At 42.5% G+C, this 19,838-nt stretch overlaps 1 protein-coding gene across 2 annotated transcripts in view; it reads right to left on the bottom strand.

Annotated features, from left to right (window-relative positions):
- The window catches only part of RAB3C (RAB3C, member RAS oncogene family), a 360,060-nt gene that overhangs the window by 301,560 nt on the left and 38,662 nt on the right, over positions 1-19,838 (bottom strand). For both annotated transcript variants that reach the window (XM_085631449.1, XM_085631442.1), the window contains exon 2: positions 16,852-17,079. In XM_085631449.1, coding sequence (XP_085487575.1) covers positions 16,852-17,079 — 228 coding nt within the window. The remainder of the gene's footprint in view (positions 1-16,851; positions 17,080-19,838) is intronic.

Genomic DNA, 19,838 nt, shown 5'->3' with positions numbered 1-19,838 from the left:
TGTTTCCTGAAAGAAACAAATATCGTGATGATCTATAAATGAACCCCATTCAGGGCAGGCCAGCTTGTTACCAAGGCCTGCTACATTCCAGGAAAGAATTTTTAATACACATGGGCCATGAGGGGTATCACGGGGTTGCAAAAAAGAACCTTCATTACTTAAGTTCACCAGTCCAGAGGATGAGTGTCCCCGTAATGGATGCCCGCTACCAGGGGCAGCTATCAGTGTCCCCGGCTGCATTAAATGAGGACTCCCACCTTCACCTCCCCCGATGCCGTCCTCCCCACAAAGTCAGTCTACCTGCTCAAGGCAGCTGTACCTATTGGTACATGAGTAATCACCTAAAATAGGTGTCTCATACCGGATATACCTATGCCTTCTGCCTTGAAGACTAGGTCCCACCCTTGTCCATTCATCATCAATCCCTGAATGGATACGGATATTTCGTGGGGGGTAAAAAAAGGACAGTGGGAGAGGTTGAATAGAAAAACCTTCCTTACTACCCAACCAATTACAAATATAAGAGACAATTTGTGGATTTCTAAAATTCACCAAAATGCAGTCGCCCTTCATTTTCTTCACAGTATTTCCCAACCAAGTGACCCTCCTGACCATCAGCAAATCACCTCTCATATTTGGGTGGAGGGGTCTATGAGTATTCAACCAGCTGATCACTTTGTTTTTTAAAGAGTCACAGGTTTCTAATGCAGAATTAGTGAGCTCAGGAACGCCACTTAGAATAATTACATAGGGTGCTGCCTCTGGAGGAAGATTTACTACATTTTTCCAACTTAGACTGCCTAAATCTTGAATAGTACGGCCACCAGTCTCATTCGGAATCTTCCCTGATTTAGTTGGGTTTGAATTAACTACCAGGTTAGAATTCCTTACACCGGAGTAAGGTTGCCCGTGGGAGGGTAGTGACGTTCCAGTGGAAAGAAGTGGGGGATTAGGTAAAGGTAGAGATATTCCTGCTAGAATAGGTTGTGTTCCTGTTGTGGGATTTATCAGACCAGTAGAGTTAAGCAGAGAGGGATCAACCATATTTATTGGAGCCACACTTTGGGTGCTTCCCTTAATCCTCAGACAATTCTCAATATCCCCAGTAACCAGTTCTATTTCTTTAAGCCTAGCATCAATAGTATCGAATCTGGCCATTAGGGGGACGAAAAATTCCTTCAAAACATTGGTGAGGGCATTGGTTAAGTGGTCTCCCCCCCCCTCCGAAAATAACAGAAGGAGGCTGTAATAGCGACGGTGTTTGTACGGGGTCAAGTAAAACGGGAGTTACGTTGGAACTTACAGTTAACGAACTATCTGCTGGAAGTGAAGTGATCGCTGGATTGTCATGGGGGCGATCTATTTTAGCCCTTTTTCCTCCCTTAAACTTCCTCACTCCCTTCCTTTTTGGAACAGCACCCTCCCGAGACCCTCATACACGAGATATCTTTAAATCACTCCCCCCTTCAACAATCAAAGCAGCTTCAGTAATAGGAGCAGATAGACTCTCAGGAATAGGCTGGAGCGAATCTCGGCGTGAAGATGTACTAGTCCTGAGTTGTTGCAAGAAAGATTCTATCGTTTGGTCAATACTGTCCATAAGAGCGGTATGAGAATCATCCAGATTCTCAAGGGTTCTAACAGTTGACATTAGACCCAGAGAAGATCTTCTGATGCTTTCAATCCCATCCGAAAGCCGTCTTTCCAGGATATTTAGTTCATTATTCACCACGGAATTAGCCCTAATGAGAAAGCTATCGAGGGTACCTGCAACCATAGGGATTGATGGCGTGGCTTTACTTCTCATCTCCCTTGATGACATGGCCTTGTTCTTCTCCGGTGAGCAAGGGCCGAGGGGGGGCCCGGTCCGGTCTTGCCCGTGCTTGAACGGGCTTAAACGGGCCCGCCCTTTGCCCCGGCTTCGCCCCGGTCTGCGTCCCGCTCGCGTCCCGCTCACGCGTTACTGGGCGTGCCTAAAATAATCAGGGGGAGGGGATCGGGAAGAGGCCCCCAGCTGCTGGCAATGTTCCGTGCGCAAGGCCCGCTGGACCTCGCAGTCCCGACCAGAGTTTTCCCGGTTGAGAAACACTTGTTCCTTAATGAAGGATCCGTTACCCCCCGGTCTGCTGCGCCGAGCCAGATGGAGATTGTCAAATTGTAGGAATCCAATTATCCAAGCCTACGAGCGGCTTCCGCGAAGCGGGGGCCGCGAGGCGTTTTGATCCGTACGGGGGAGGGATCGGGAAGAGGCCCCCAGCTGCTGGCAATGTTCCGTGCGCAAGGCCCGCTGGACCTCGCAGTCCCGACCAGAGTTTTCCCGGTTGAGAAACACTCGTTCCTCAATGAAGGATCCGTTACCCCCCGGTCTGCTGCGCCGAGCCAGATGGATATTGTCAGATTGTAGGAATCCAATTATCCAAGCCTACGAGCGGCACCTTTTTTTGTATCTCTTTGGAGGCCTAGCAGAAGAGGGGTGATATTAGCAGCTTGTGCCACCCTTCGACATGAGTGAGGTCTCACCGAGGTATTTTATGCTCTGTGTGTTAACTCGGATCCCAGCTTCATCGACCCAGGCTCCATATTGCTCCACAGGGCACTGAAGGCACAGTCTCATTTTTGACCAATTAACAATTAGTCTTGAATACCAACCAACAGACTTTAGTAGGTAATGTATCATGCACTCCTCTCACACCCGAGGACCAGAGTGATTCACCGGGGAGTAGGTCTGTCACAAGTGATTTGAATGTCCATCACGCCCTGATTTCCTCAGACCCAGCAGCCCCGGTTATTTGTGCTCCCTTCTGGCCTTGGGCAGCACAAGCATTCTTATCTTGTTGATAAGGAGGGTTCTCTGGATGCATAGGATGTCTTAGGGGAATCTGTCCACAGTCCAACTGTTCTCAATGTCATCCCAAGAAATGAAGCCAAACTAGATGCAAGCCCCCACAGCGTCCCGAGCCAAGGGAGTGACAAGGCGAGCCCCTGCGATCAGTTTTGGCGGGGGTCTGTTGCTCAAGAATCCCTCATGCAGGCCCCAAGCCCCATCACGCATCTTCTGACAGTGGAGCAAATCTTAATAAGCATCCACAATTAATGGGATTGCACCATCCAGTTAGTTCACAAGTTACAGCTGGCAGCTCTGTGAGGAGGCCTGCAGTGAGCCCCTGAGTCCTTAAGAGCGAAGGGGAAGTGATGGGGGAGTGAGGATGAGATCACCACACACCACCAAAGCCTTGTACAACGGAATCTCCATTCCCGACAACCCACATTTGCACCCCCGCCTCCAGATTCAAAGTCAGCAAGTCCATGTCATCCCCCACTCCTGAATGCGGGTGTCAAATCATAGACACTATCGGCAATGACAAGTCTCTTAAGCACCTTAAGGGCCACACTGCGATCCTTCCTATCACCAGCCATCCAGCATTTCTCAACCCACCTGCTGAATCACTGGGGTGGGCCAAAGAGACTTTCAATCCTAGCCACCCCCTTTCACATGACTGGAGCCACCCATCTAGTTTGCTTATCAGGCCGAGAACAAGGCCCGAGCACACCCAGGCCCATCCTGTAGCAAACTGCCAGAGCGCAGGCTTGTACCACGCGGTACAGGAACTTCTGAGAGCTGTGTGGTGGGCGGATAGGTCTGCCCACACTTCTCTCCCCACAAAAATCCCCCGTCAGTTTCTGTGGGCCCTACTATCAGACGAGGAGCTGTCCAAGCACCACAGCACCTCATCATAGTGGTATGTCCACGCATTCTCCTCCATATGGGATCCCCTCTGTTGCTGCAATACACACACAGCCATCACATCGATCACCTGGCTCTCTGCCTTCTCCCCTCTACAACTCACGTCCATTGGAGGCAGGTCCTTATCAGCAAGCCCCCTTGAAAGGAGTTGAAAGGATTTCAGGTTGGCTGTGGAGCTATAAAGAAGAGATTCTGCCATCTTGGCACACCAGGACATGCTCACAGAAAAGTGCAATCATGGTGGATAACATTACCACCATGTCCCGCTCACAGCTTTATAAAGGTTGTGGAAGGTGCTGATCCGGGTATCCCAATAAGCCAAGCTGACTTCACTGAGCCCTAGCTAGATGCATCCTTCAACTTTGTCTGTCTGGAACATTTATTCAGCTAAATTACAGTTTCAAAGTTTGAAGAAGAAAGTGGGCCCAAGCAGAATTACCAGCTTCACGCTAGCTGTGTATACTTGCAGGTCAGTCTGTGCTACTTGAACCCCCTCAGAGCTTCTTCATTTCGATGTCTAGCATTTACTGAGATCTCAAAGAGTATTTGTCCGACTGCCCAGACTTAGATACAGCTCCAGGTAAAACAACCTTAACCTTACCAAACTGGTTACTTCTATCAACCACGGATCAGGTGCATAGGTCCCAGTCACACTGCCGGGGAACACGTCATTTTTCACTACTCTCTTATTTTCTATTGAATTGTAAAGTCATATTTTATTCCATTTATTTTGTTTGGTGTTTTATTTATCGTTTGGTAAACCTTTGACGCCTTTCTCCTTTTTTCTTGATATGAGTGTTATTTTTCCTGTTAAAACATTATCCTTTATATTTGAACTTACTCTGGATATTTAAGTATTCTTTCTATGATTGTATTGGCTGGTTTATTAAATACAAAAACTCAAATGCTTCTGCTGGTTGCGACAGCCTGAAGTGTAAGTTGAAATATGACTCTTATAATCTGCCCCACTCCAGTAAAGTGTTTAAGGTCTTGTATATTTAAAAAATAAAAAGCAATAAAAAAAAATAGAAGCTTAATCATTTTCTATGAGGATTGCTATGCAAATATGAGACAAGGCTACCCTTATTGAAACCTGCTTGTTCAGGTGGAGCTCAGTTACAGCCAGTGGTAACTGCCACCAAGTACCACGGTTGGGCGGGGTCGGGGGTAGGATTAATAGGAAAATAAATTTTAGAAATGACTTACCTTTCTTCCAGACCACGGCCTCGTCTCACGTCGTCCTCTTCTGCTCCTGGTTGAAGCTGGAAGCACAAACAGGCTCCCCCAGCTAATCACAACGCTGCAGTGCAGCATTGTGATTGGTCTGACTGTTGTGGTTCAGTGCTCAGACAGGCAGTAGGAGTCTGAGCATGTTCCTCCCCAGGCTTTCTATTACAGCCTGGTGGGGAACATGCAAAGTGCGCATGACTGTTTGGACGGGCCAAGACGGCCGGCCAAGCAGTCATGCCCACTTAAGTGCCCACCACTCCTCTCCTTGCTGGCTGAGACAGAGCCAAGCCCGTTCGGTAAACCACTAAAATAAAATGATAATAACCTTGCGTTATTATCATTTTATTTTTATTTTATCCATTGCTCGAAATGCATCGGGGTGATGCTCCTCCGCTTTAGCTGAGAAGCCGCCATGTCAAGATTGTACACGCCTCCCTCTTACCTAAAATTGGGTGTCTGTTCCGACAACCCTTCCGAGACCTACAATTTCTCAGGTATCTATCGTTTAAACCAAAATAAAACTTGGATTATTTGGAAAGTAAGCACATGACTAACCACAGCTCTTGAGCTTTACACTGCGGCGTGAGCCGATGGTTATATGGGCAAGAAATAACTGGTCTTAGGTTTCTGAGAACCCTCTCCAAAATAAAACAACATTACAGAGCAAATATATACTGTTCTGTGCAAAGCCATGTATTTAATGACATTTGTGTAGTTGTTGTTCTTGAGTCCCAGTGTTCCCATGTGCTCTATATACAGGGCTGTTTATTTAAAGCACCTGTAGCAACCTGAGAACGTCTGTGACGCTAAACTCTGTCTTTTGCCGATGCCGCTGTTCATAAGCTACCTTGTTTATTGCGTGCATCAGACACAATAGCGGCAGGTGAGTACGGCCATTGTAATGCAAAGCTGTATGCCTTAACTAATGACGTAGTCTTCAGAGAGCGCGTCCTTCCTTGACTCACACCCACTTTCAAAGTTTTCACCAACCATGTTAATCATAACCAAGCGTGCACTATTTGCCTTTGAACTAACTGGATATAAATGCTTTCTCAGTTTTATCCACCAGAGTATTTTGGTTTATGTTATTGTCAATTACACTACTGTGTGCTGGCTTAGGCAAACAGTCCCTACAGAGTTGATGCTATGGTAAATACAGGCGTCATGGAAACGGTGCTATTCTTGTACCCTGCTATACAGACAAGCATGAGTCTCATTGTATACGCTGTATAAAACAGTTCAGAAGTGATCTTCTAAACATAATTTGGATTTATTATTTTGCTACATTCAGGTTCACTTATTAAGTATGAGTTGAATTCTAGTACACAAAATGTATGTTTTTTTAACAGCGGTATCCTCCAAACCATTTTAATTTAAAAGGTTTTAAACATTTTTTTTATTATAAGGTTATTTATATGGATATTTTGCGTTATTTGGTGTGGCATGGCTGTGGTAAACCGATTTCAATGACACTAGATCCCCATGAATCTTGCAGAATCTAATGTAGATCATCAACGCTATACTATATCAACATTTTCATTGTTCCTGCTCCAATTGACTCAAATATGGAAATATTTACAGACTATTCACAGTTTACCATCTACAAAATCAGAAGATTTTTTAAATTACCATGTGAAGTAGATAAATAATTGAATATATTAGCTGAACTACGGTTAGAATTACAGAGAAACAAATATTAGATCATGTATGGTTAGAAATACAGAGAAAAAATTACAAGTCTTGGAGGGATTATTCTGTAGTCAAATACACCGCACTCCAGTATATTCTTTAAACTGCAGGAAAGGGTAGTTTATTGAGCAAAGCTAGGCAGTGCAGATGGTCTGCCTCTGTCCCCACAGAACCTGTGAACATTTGAGATCAAATATGCAGTAATTCTCAGTTCCGCCTACATGGAAAGTGGATCTGCCCATAATAAATCAAGTTTATTGTTACATGCCAGGAATTCAAGTAACAAGGTTTGCACTGTAGGGTTAATTTCACAAATTTTCATGGGAGAGGTCCACTCCACCAATTTCGAACTTCCTATCAATTCACAAAGAAAGTCTGCAGTACTTAGGTGTATGTGAACCCGTTGGAGTTTGATAACAGGACCAGTCGCGGTCGGCATGGCTTGCGGGTGGGGGCATCAGGTCGCGCGGTGTGGGCAAGGGGTTGCATGGTGGGGGGTCTCGAGGGGAGGTCACGGGGGGATTTAATTTAAAAATAATTAAAAAATAATTAAACTTACCTTTCCGCCGCCTGAGTCCCATGTCTTCTCTGCTCTGATCTTCTGCTTCTGGCAGGAACAGGAAGCAGAAGCAGGCAGCCAGGCTCCCTCTTATAAGCCAATCACAACACTGCAAGCAGCATTGTAATTGGTTGGGATGCCGCCCAGCTAGGAGGGCAGGGGCTGAGGGCAGAGTGTGCATGACTGGTTTGGGCAGCCCATTGGGGCCGACCAAACAGTTTTTGCGTACTCGGCAGTGGGTAGGCACACTACTCCTCCCCTGCTCTGCTCGCAGAGCATCACCGCCCACCCACCCACCTGCCCACAACCAAACATAAAATGGTATTTACCATTTTTTGTGACTGCTTCTTCCACGTCGAGAAAGCAGTGGGGTGACGCTCCTCCGCCCTAGTGGAGGAGCCGCCCCTGAAGAGGACTCACATGCATAACCATTTGCACGAATCCAGTTTAACAAATTTAAGAGCACATTTCCACATGCTAAAATATGATGCTAAACCAGCTTTCACCAAACTGTGGTCAATGGGTCGCAAGCCGATTTTGGTGGGTCTCCAAATTCAATGCAATAAATAAGGATGCCTCTAAATTCTATATTTATCATGTCACATTTTCTGCGTTTCAATGAAAGAAGTCAAATGTCAGGCTACGTCTTCTGACAAATTGCTCCTTTTCTACTTGGGGAGTAGTTTTTACAAATTCTCTCAGTTTTCATTCGTAGAAAGAAAAGTAAAGTGAATTACGTGACAGTCTTGCTTGGGTACAGGCAGTGTGAAATAGGCTGTAGGGTCAGGGTGTAATTTCTTTGTAACACACAACAAAGTGTAGATAGCTGTAATTGAACTGTACACATTCAGCAGTTAAGAAAACAAAAATGAAGCACATTTTTTGTAATTCTGCAGTGTGATGGAAAAAAGACTTTAATAGGATGTAAACAAATCAAGATACTTTACTTGCTGATGCATAAATGATGAACATTCACTGAAACCCAATTTCCATACATTACCATATGTGTGCAATATAGTTTCATCAGTAAAACTGTATATCTGTGCAAATGTAGTGCCCATTTGAACGGGAAATCTTATGTCTGTAAAGGACAGTGCATGAACACGATGCGTTAGTTACATTATTATATCTCCCACCTCATGTCCATTAAAGCTAGGTATAAGTTTGTTGTTCTTAAAGCTGGGCCATTGTGCTAAAATGTTTAGGAAGCGACTACATTTGCACCTGTAAACTTCTCTTCTTTCTCCAAGGGGAGAATATGTTTTCCTTACTCTTACTTCTAAATTAAATATTTGGGTGTTCCTTCCACATTCCTACCCTGAAAACATATTCCTTCTGCCCTTGACAGGAGTAAATTAGCAACTGTTGAACTGGTTTGGTGAATGCATACAAACCTGGGAGTTTGTTGCCTTTGCCCAACTTATGTAGAAGAGGCAGCCAGGAACAAATCCCATTTGTGAGGAGTCAAAAACAACCATTCCTGACCCTCACACTCAGATGGGGTCTTGCACTTGCAAATGCAACAGAACTTACGTGTGCAAACTGCTTTGCGAATCAGTCTTTATTCATAGGATCACATCTTTCACCGTGTGTCCCTTTGGACAATCTTGGAGGCCGCGTATCTGAATGACGTCAGGAAAGAGTAATACATTCAATATTATGAGACTTGAGTGCCCAAGAGGAGCACAGCAGCCGAAACCTGTCACCAGATTGTAGAACATACATGGGCCTTTACAGGATTTTGGACCAGGGCATTAATGAGACATGTACACCCTTTACCAATGCAGTAATGCAGTACAGAAAAGTAAGGCCCCGCAGCCTCTGCGGTGTGGGGGTCTAGGGGTGGGGGGTCAGGCACTGGAAAGGAACCCCCAGCACCCATGCAATACCAGTAACATCTGGCTAAAGAACAGCAACCTCTGCTGCCTGTCGCGAGATGTGCTTGGAAGTTTGCTGAAAGAAACACAGTTGCAACATTTATTGATTTACTGTTGCAATATAGAGGCTCCCAGGGAAAATGCGCCTCATTCCCTCAAATGTCACTGCTCTTCCAATTACTTTAATTTCCTAGGCTGTTACCACTTGTCCCATTTGCTTGCGTCTTTCACATATGTCATTTCCGGTGCCAGGGCTGCATTGGCTTTTGCCTCCGTGCGGTTTATTTATGACAGATCTTAGTGACCCATAATGGTATTTCAGATGATGGAGCACATTGCTTCCTGAGCTGCGACGTTTTATAGTCCCATACTCCCATTATATGTTGCACTGAGCAATTTTGAACTTGCATCCACTAGGCCTAGATATCTGATGCCTGTGGAGTTTGATGTGAGTTTGAAATACTGCTGCAAGGCCCTTTTGCAAGAGGGATCAGTAGCATGTTCCCTCTGTGCACTGAAACACCCAGATACCATGTCAAGCACGAGTGCATTATGAACATGAAATGGAATCCTGCTTAAATTATTTGTGGAACATATGTATTGAATGGTGCATCGCTTCCAATACTTTTTTTTATCAAGTATAATTAAATGAAACAAAATAAACCCTCCAGAACACAAGATGTAATGCATCCCCTCCCCCAAAAAATCAAGGCCCAGATTTACTCCGGCCCTCATCTAGAGCAGAGAGATGCAAAATGACATCCAGAGCAAAGGGCATCTTGTGCTGGAGAGGTGCCCACTTCTCATCGTGAATAGCACTTTAACATAACATGTGTATTTGTAAAGTGCATGTTCATCCAGAAGGGTATCTTGGCGCTGAATAACAGATGTTTATTGCTACCCAACTCAATGGTACTGTTTTTATCGACCCCAGAAGGATGAAAGGATGAAAGGCTGAGTGGACCTGCTGGTATTTGAACCTGTGACCATGAGGTCGAACACAGGGCCCTACAGGGGACGCATTAGTGGACTAAGACACCAGACCCAGCTTTACAGTGCTTGCCATCGCTGTGCATCAAGGGGCGTTACTGAGGCGTTACTTTTGTGAACCAGTTCAGTCAACCATGGATTTTGATGCAAAGGCCGATCCACTAAGACAGCCAGACTGGGCTTTGCGTTGAAACATAACTCCTCCTGAAAGCACTCACTGACAGGAAGAAAGGTATTCATTTCTCTAACAACCCCATGCATTGCTAGAGTGCTGAAGAGCAGACCACACAACCAGTATGTGGGATGCTTCAATATTTGTCCAGACATGGGAATGTGTACTGGAAGGGTATGCTTCTAGCTCAAATCCTATGCTAGACAGTGCACGCTCCTGTCTGCAAGGCTGTGCGTCATGCAAGGCATCCTTTAAGAATGCCAGAGCAGGTGAAGACGCCAGTAGTAGGCCGGTCTTAATACACATGGCTCTGCACTGTGTTTTCCCGCTTGAGCAATGCAACACTGCAAATATGGCTGCAACATAATAATTCTGACCCTTAGTATTTCTTAAGGTTAATGTAATCTTGCTTTAAATTGGTACCTATTTAAACATGCATGAAGATCTCACCCAATATACACATGTAATACACAAAACATTATCTAATGGCTTGGGGCTTGATTTAGAGTTTGGCAGACAGGTACTCCGTCCCGAATGTGATGGATATCATGTCCCCCTTATTACAAGTGTACTATATCCTAATGCACCAGTAATAAAGCAGGTGGGATATTTGCCACATTTGTGATGAAGGGACAAACTCTACGAAAGGCCCTTGATAGTTTGTTATAGGATGACAATCTAGCGGAGTTTAAAGAACGGAGCCTAATCAAGTACCGTGACTGCAACATGTCAGGACATTCATGATACATTGGATACTCACAAATAATTAACATGACAAAAAATATCATTTTAGCGCCCTCTATGGAACGTGAAACTACCTCAGCCAATCAAAAGACTAAGACTGTATGTCTTAACTACATGCTATTAGCCTCACTGCTCACCTGCTGCTAGACATTCACACCCATTAATGCTAAAAAAAAAGAGAATAATGTTGAATTATTTCATACAGTGAACTATGGTCATGTAGTACAGTGATATAGTGGTGAATCATAAAGAAAGAAAGAGGAATGGGGTCTTCCAAGATGAACTGGCTTGGTTATCGCTGAATCACTCTCAGTTTTGGGAAGTTTCTAAGTTCAATATGTCCTCTGAACTTCCATGTTTGTGTGATTTTATGCGGTGAGTTTGTGTGACTTCATACTGTGATGGCACAAGGAATGTACCATGTGTAAGCCCTGCGGGGTGGGCAGGCCACTTCAGGAAAATGCTGGCCTCTTTTTATGTTTTATGTCTCCTCAGCCCACCCCATCCGTGCAGAAGAACAGTATGTTTATTATGACTATAATAAAGATAATGTGATATTCCAATGAAGAAAAATATATTTTGTTTTGCTTAAACATTAAAAAGTAGTTTTTCGCAAAGTGATTCCTGATGTCTCCTACCAGTTTTAGTGTACTAATGCAAAGTCTCTTTACTATGTTTATAGTGGCAAATAGCAGACAATATACTTCCTCGCTGTAGAGTAAACAGAATATGAGTCAGCTCATGGACCCAAAAACAATGGTGTTGAGGTGAAGAAGGGTAGATAGGAAAGACAACAATGCGTAGCCGGGATGAGCTGTAAAATACAGATATAATGCTGCACTAGTGTATGGGCCTCGGGGTCCCAATCCACTATGGACAGAGATCAGGGAACCAGGATTAACTGCATAATATCTGCTGGTTACCCCTATTTTAACAGGAAACCTGTAATGATTTGCAAGTAAATCCAATAGTAGTATGCCCAGGCATAAAGAACACATTTTTTTCAGTACTATCAGCTGGAAATATTTTTTTACTCAGTGAGCTTAATATTAATTAAGGACACAGAGATATGTAGACCCAGATATATTAGTTATCTACAAGTTGTTTTTGCAGCTGTACATGTAGCTCAGTGTGGAACAACAACCATCTTTGCAGGTATTTTGCTGCCCAGTATGAAGGCAAGACCATTTTATGAAAGTCAAAACAATACAAACCTTCACATCGCAGATGAACACAAAATCACATTTGGAAATCTGAAAAATCGAACTTCCTTGCGGAAGACAAATAGTCATTCTAATTAATATGAACATAAAGTCTGAAGATGAACAATGGTGGGTACAAATTCCAGAGCTCTATTAGATGTTTCACCATTTAAATATGTATTAATGTCTTTTCCTTCCTCACCCAGCACGAAAAAGCTTATCTGTTCTATACCGGTATAGTCATTGCATCCGCTAGTTGCGGGTGACAACGCTTTTTCCCTTCATCTCTTTCACTGCCTTTGGCGGAATTATCAATGGACGGAGACGTCTATTTAGACATGGCTCAATAGACAGCTACCAGCTGATGCTCAGAATCCCTGGTAGATCTTGGGCATTAGACCAATCTGGAACTGGTGCTATCCATGAAGTATGAGATGCTGATGCTGGCACATCGAATACTAGAAATCAGAGCGTGATCAGAGATCATATGTTTCATGTGGTCATGCACATTAACCACTTCAGCTGTAGTCTTTGTCAGTCAAACAGCACAGCCCAAAGACACCACTGTCCCACAAGATGTAAGCTCTGTGAGCAACCAAGACCATTATTTATTTCAAAAGCTGTACTTGAGTAACAGATACATTCACGGCTTAAAAGAAACTAAACTCATATTGCTATTACAAATACCCATCTAGAGCATCAATTACATAATTTACAACTAGAGTTGGCGAATCGAGGAGGCGGTATGTCTATATTGCAACTAGAAACTGCTCCTTTCTAGGAAGGTAGTTTCTGCCTTAGAACTCAAGGATACATAACAAGACAAAAAGTTGGAAAATAATAGGAAACCACATGAGGAACAAGAATAAGAGATTGATTGAGGTCCCTATAGGTCAGGAGACTGAGTTCGAAATTAAGTGATTTATAATATAAGTCTCTTAAGATAATATTACTGTTAATTAGATGAACCTCCCAAGAAACATATACCATAAGACCATTGAGACACTTTTAGAAAAAACGTAAAAAAATCAAAAGAAGGAAAGTGTTAGTGATATGTACTGATTTTATATTGTATTCTATAAATGAAAGAATCTATTCTTGTTACCGCAAGGCGCATATATTCACACACAAGGACCCTTTTAATTGGTATCGCCTTTATGGAATACAACAGCCTATCTGACCATGACAAAGAATATAAAAAGCTTTAGTAGGTAGGGGGAGTGTGAGTGTGAAAAAACATACAGTATTTGCACTTCAATGATACTTGCTGACTGTATTTTAGAATTCATGTTTTTGTTATTTAAGCAAATCTAAATACTGCAATATTATGATTACCCTATTCAAAACAACATTAAATATGCTGTAGTGCCCTCTACATTATTAGGAAGCAAGCGCCAACACATATTTTGTTCTCGTGGCAACAAACACTACCTTTGAGGCTTCTTTTGATAGCTAACCACATTCACTGAATTTTAAATCTGCTTTATTTAAACGAGGTGGAACTTTTATAGAGCTACTTCGGAAAAAACACAGGCCAAGATGTTATTGCAGGCTCACATGTCACATCGTGAATCAGCGAAGCCCAATCAATGGAGGTTTAGTGCTATGTTATTTTAAAAGATATCGATCTGTAGAGCAAGCTATTCTACATTGTCGGTGCTACAGTGGCAAGTGTTTATTGCTTCTAGAGAAAATAAAATGGTTTAATGACTAAAGACAAGAGATTGGTGAATAACTTGAAAACACAGTAGCATTACCGTATGGAGACTGTCAGATGTGCGGCAAAGCTCCTGTACATAAAAAACAGTAATATATAAGTGGCCAACGTACATGGCACCAAGTTGAAAATGTGTTACATCATTCGGAACTTCTTGAAGCTGTAGAATTACAAATGCAGGTAGGATAGCAAGCGTAAAGTATACATTGAACAGCCTTCCCTTCGAAAACCAACTCCAATGACCGACTTAATTCTGAACGGCGCTAAGAAAGTAGCATATGTGTCATCTTAATTGGAAATAATTTAAAAGTAAGACTGAAATCACAAGTGCATTCAAGCTCAAATCAGAATCAAGGACCCTGTCCAGGTGACTGAACCTTTGTCTCCTAAAATGTGGGAGAAGTTATATTGTTAAGTCAATTTTATGGCCAAAAGAAGAGAATAATACGCTTTAATACAGCACTTCAGGTATCTGTTACTCAATCCGAAGTCAGGAGTTAAAGGTGACTTTCACGCAGACTTGTGGTATGCGGCCTCCATGTAGATAATCAACTTGGTTAGGTGTGGGATCAGGAAAATATTGTCAGAATTCAGCTGTAATGAATATTGTGTCATAAATGCCATGTACAAAAACATTTTCCCACTGGAGTTAACAATGGATAATCTAGGCTCAATGAGAAAAGATTTTTGGAAACAAATATTTCTGTATATGATATTCTAGATTCCATCCACTTGGTTACTACCAAGTGTGTGAAGTTAATGCACAGAAACAGAATTTTTAAACTTTTAATTTGAAAGCAAGTCTTTGAATCCAACTAGTTACATGTTTTTTATTTCATAATTGCATTCATCAAATGATTTTTTTGTTCAAGATGATATTTTCCCATTTTTTGATTCATTACTCCCACTTCTCATCCCTACTTTTAGCAGTTTGGTGACAGAAGTCTAAACCTCTCTTCTCACTACAAATCCCAGTCATGTTCTGGCCAACCTTTCATGCCCCTCACCTGCTATACATTGCCCATCCTTCCTCCGCACTCATTTGGCCTCCTTACCCCACTATTTAAATAAAAAACGGTCTGCTGTTTAAGGAATAGGTGCAATCAACTCATGGATAAAAGGCCCTAAAAGCAGTTTGCATGATATACAATTGTGAATCATCAATAACAACATGGAAATATCTAAACCACTAAAATAAATTTTAAATGCACTTTTGGGAAACAGTAGTAACTAATCAAAATCAGAATTAAGACACAAAACTATTAGAATTAATGTTATGAAATAGCAAGTAAAATTGCGAGAAGGACCGAACTACTCAGTGGCGTAGCAAGGGGGGTGGGGTGGTCCGCCCCACAAGTTTTGGGGACGGCAGCCTCCCCCCCGCTCTTACTTACCGCTTCAGGTGGCATTCGCCCCCCCCCCCCACGCTCCTTTATGCGGCTGCACCGGGGCGGCAAACACGGGAACCGCCACTGGAACTACTTGTGGCCGTATTGTACAAAATGCCCTAGGGGAGTAACAGGGGTGTTTGGACCTTCACTGAGCAGAGCATTGACTGTAATAGGATAAAGAGTAGGATAGTGCACCCTTTCTGTAATGTGACCCTAGCTTGAATATATATCTGTCACAAATTGTTCCCAACTTTAGTTGCTGGAGAGTTCCACCAAAAACTACTGTTGTAGGTTGAACACTTTTGCTACATGGAGAAGAAGAATACCAAAAGATGAGACAGATATAAATCACATCCACAGTCTACAAAATCATTTTCTACTTCTACTTGACACAGAAGTTTTGAATGTTTGCGGTTTGGTTGCAGCCAAATTTGACACATCTGCACATTCTGGGCCTGATTCACAAAGGACCTCCGCACTCGTGGTGGGGCCCCGCAGCCATGGGGGAGTCTTTGCTCTCTGGGCGGAATCTCCGCAATCAGAATTCTCATTCCAGAGATTCCGCCCGAGTGTGGAGACTCCCCCACAACTGCGGGGCTTCTGCCACAAGTGCGGAGGCCCTTTGTGAATCCGGCCCTCTATGTCTCCAACCCCTACCACCACTCATTTTCATCTCAGCCGACTGGGATGTCGGGGCCTCTCCAGGCTCAAACCTGCTTCATTTTTTAGTCGGCACAATATCAGAGATCATATTCAATCTTCCGTAACCAGATGTAATATATTTTAATGTGTTTATCTTTGTTTTGTGACTACGTATGAAGTATCACAACATTTCTACATTATGTTGCAAATATCGTCATTGGTTTCTATTGCAGTTCTGACACTTTGTGAATGCAAAAGAGGGGTTTGTGTTGAAGTTCCTTTGCACACATTTTATATTCGGAAATCATTTTGCACAATGAAGTTTTCGCTTTAACTCATGCAAACATGCAAACTTCCCATGGGACATTTGTAGTCACTTTGGGACCGACCTAAAAAGCTTCTGTGAGACGTTTTATGTTTATTTATTAATTTATTCCCAGGAGTGACAGACATAACCTTCCAGCAGTAAGTAAGGTATGCTTACTCACAAAGCTCATTCACAAAGCTGTTTATGCATTAACAAGAATGTATTTCTCCTGGAAATTCATCAGTAAATCACAGCTAAACTAGGAGTACAGAACAATCACTCACAGAAAATGCCTTGCTAATCAACACCTCGATACATTATCGTGTCAATGTTCCAATGTCCCCATACTGCAGAAAAAAAGCATGCTTCCACTCTAAAACTGCACACTTTGCCTAACTCTACAATCAAGGTGATTGAGTAGAGCAAATCCATGTTCAATGTGCCACATGACGCTCCAGTGCTTATGAGTTATATTACAAAGCATATATGGCGAGATGGACACCAATAAAACAGTCTTGTTGCACAGACTGTACGGTCATATCTTTAATTTTTTTTAAGTAGTAACGTAGTAAGTTCTGGCGCTTACCCAGATTTGCAGTTTAATCCTTTTCTCATTTTTGTAAACGGTTTTTACTTTGAAGTCAATTCCAACTGTGCTTACGAAGGCTGATGTAAAGGAGTCGTCCGCATATCGGAAAAGGAAGGAGGTCTTCCCCACACTGCTGTTGCCAATGATGAGCAGTTTGAACATGTAGTCGAAGTTCTGGTCGGATGTGTCTTTCTGTCCATACCTGGTGTCTTGAGCAGATGCCATCTGAAAGGGAAGGATTACAAGATTCACAAAGTTTGTAGTGATTTGCAGAGGTTTGTGTTCGCTCTTACAAGGCCTGCAAGAGGCACGCGTCGGATATTCATGACATACTAGATAAAGGCGGCACAAGTCTAAATTTGCAGCTGATATTTTTCATTACAAATGAAGCATCGCCATGGTTACCAGAAGCGAGCAGACCACAGGGTCAATGCTTAATTAAACAGCAGCACTAAGGAATGTTCTGAGAATGACTGTCTCACTTTTAGAAGTAAACAGATGACAATTGAGGGAATGAGGTCTGTGCATCTGTTTGTTTGGATAACCCAAGGTAGCTGGATGCTTTTACAGCTTAGAAGTCAATTTAAACATCCCACATTCTTGAGGAAAAGCCAACAAGATGTATGGAGACAATAGAAAGACAAAAAGCATAACTCCCCCTTCACCAGCAGCAACTACAATCTGAAAAATACACTCTCTCGCAAGATGTTGTTCAGGCAAAAATAATGTGACATTTTGCACAAACTTGCCATTTGCGTCCTCTTCTCTCAAACCCATTTCATCCTAAACAGCTCTCTACACCGTTGTACCAACAGACTTGGAAAAAAACGCATACGTTTGTGATTTATGATGAGCACCAGGGACAGAGAACATGGTTCTGCTTCTGAGAACAATCTTTACAGTTCATATACTCTAGCACTCACCGTTCTGATATAACAATTACAGACAGTGACTTGATGTGTCAAAGGTTTCTACAGAGCACATTCATGTCGGCCTGTTTTCAATTACATTTTATGTAAAGACATGCAAGAAATCAGGTCATAATGTGTAATTCAATATTATATAATAGTAAAGATGCATATTCTTTATTGGGGTTAGGCTAATAAGAAAAAAACATGATAGAAAACAGAAATACAAACAAAATTGCAATGCATTGCTAATATACCGCACTCATCTATGCGTGACCTTGAAAATAAATTCCTTGAATCTTTATTGTTAAAAGAAGACACAACAAGGCTCGTAGCTATTTTGTAAAATTGTCCATTCTCAACAAGTATGATAGGATAAGCCAAACAATGATTTCCAAATAGGAGACATTTATTTAAACTCAAGCCCATCAATATATTAAACAATCAGTCAGTTATAATTAATGATTATTTTGGTTAATTAAAACTATAAATGTATTAAATAACATACTTACATTTTTGTTTATGCACAAATTCAAGACTTAATTTGTAAATGAGGTGAAAGTACAACAAATTCTCTTAAATAAGAATTTTACAAATGATATTCCAACTCACACTTCTAAAAGGGGTATCAGTTTTACTATTATAAAACATGTGATTGTGTATTTTGCTGTGGGATCACAATATATCCTCAAGTAAAAATATTTTGGTTTATGAAATATACGCTGGGCAAAATCACTCTGTTTAGATTTCCATATAAAAGCCCATTAAAATTGTAAATTGGAATATTAATCCATTAACTCCTGAGGGCTTTTCACTTTTAGTTCTGTAACAAACTAGTTCCTCTCTTCTTTAAAGTATTCCTCTTTTTAAATCGAAATGGTTGAGACATTACTTCCTCTTCTTATACTGTGGATATGTTCATCAATGGAAGCTCAGGTAATGAATATTGTTGGACAGAATCTTCTATGGTATCCCGTGGAAGACACACAGAAGATTTTTGAAGTAGCATTAGACTTTTCAGAAAGGAGAAAATACCCTGTGAATTGAAATAGAAATTGTATCCCACTCTCTTGTCTTGGGATTGGTTGAAATAAAATGCAATGAAGAATGTTAGTGGAACTTAATTTACTGAGGAATAAGGGATAGGATGATCGCTAGGAAGGAAAATCTGCCAATGTTGTAATTACTTTTTTAAGTCAATTATCAAATATTCCCAAAAGGATTCTCTGACAACTCTGCGCAGTCAAATCCGGAACGGGGGGTTGGGAGTGCCTCACTTTGAATATTACTATTTAGCCTCCCAACTTCAGTGGTTGGCCCAGTGGTTGGAGGGTGTTAATGCAGTGGGAACATGCACGGGCAGATTAAACGAGCACCCCACCCTCTTGCTAGTGAAAGTACTCGATCATAGAACTGTGACCCCTTACAGGTTGACTCTACAAAACACATCAATACTGTGCTGGAAGAGATGCTTGACCAGACTGCCCGAGGTCCCTAGGTACTCGCCCTGGCTCCCCCTTGTGGGTCTCCCCGCATGGAACTCCGCACCAGATATTTACCTCAGAGCATATGACGGAGTGGTCAGAGGCTGGCCTTAAGACGGTGGGTGACTGCTACCAAGAAAAGAAGCTGATTCCCTTTGTGGAACAATATGGGCTACCTGCAGGACAATTCTTGCAATATGAGGCACTGATGTGCACCTTCAGAGAAATGTGGGATGGAGGGTGAGGAGAACCGGACACACTCCCTTTATTGCATGCATTGCTATACCTGGGGGATGCTAGCTACTAAGTGAAGTGGTTCTACATGACTCTAGTGGAGGCCTCACTCACACCGTTACCTAAACCCAGAAAACACTGGGAGCAGGTGGTAGATAGACAATTCACGGACTGTGAGTGGGAAAAGGTTTTGGCTTCCCCTGGAACAGTATCCCCCAATACACGGTTGAAGTACATCCAATTCAATTACGCACACATGACCTACCTGACTCCACGTAGGCTCAGACTGATAAGTGGAGGGGCAACGAGGAGGTGCGCTCGGTGCGAGCTACAAGATGCCGACTTTATTCCCATGGTC

Source organism: Triturus cristatus, chromosome 2_1 (genome assembly GCF_964204655.1).
Source record: "Triturus cristatus chromosome 2_1, aTriCri1.1, whole genome shotgun sequence".
Lineage (NCBI taxonomy): Eukaryota > Metazoa > Chordata > Amphibia > Caudata > Salamandridae > Triturus > Triturus cristatus.
Note: the sequence above shows the minus strand (reverse complement) of the source record. Positions and strands in the feature narration are given on the sequence as shown.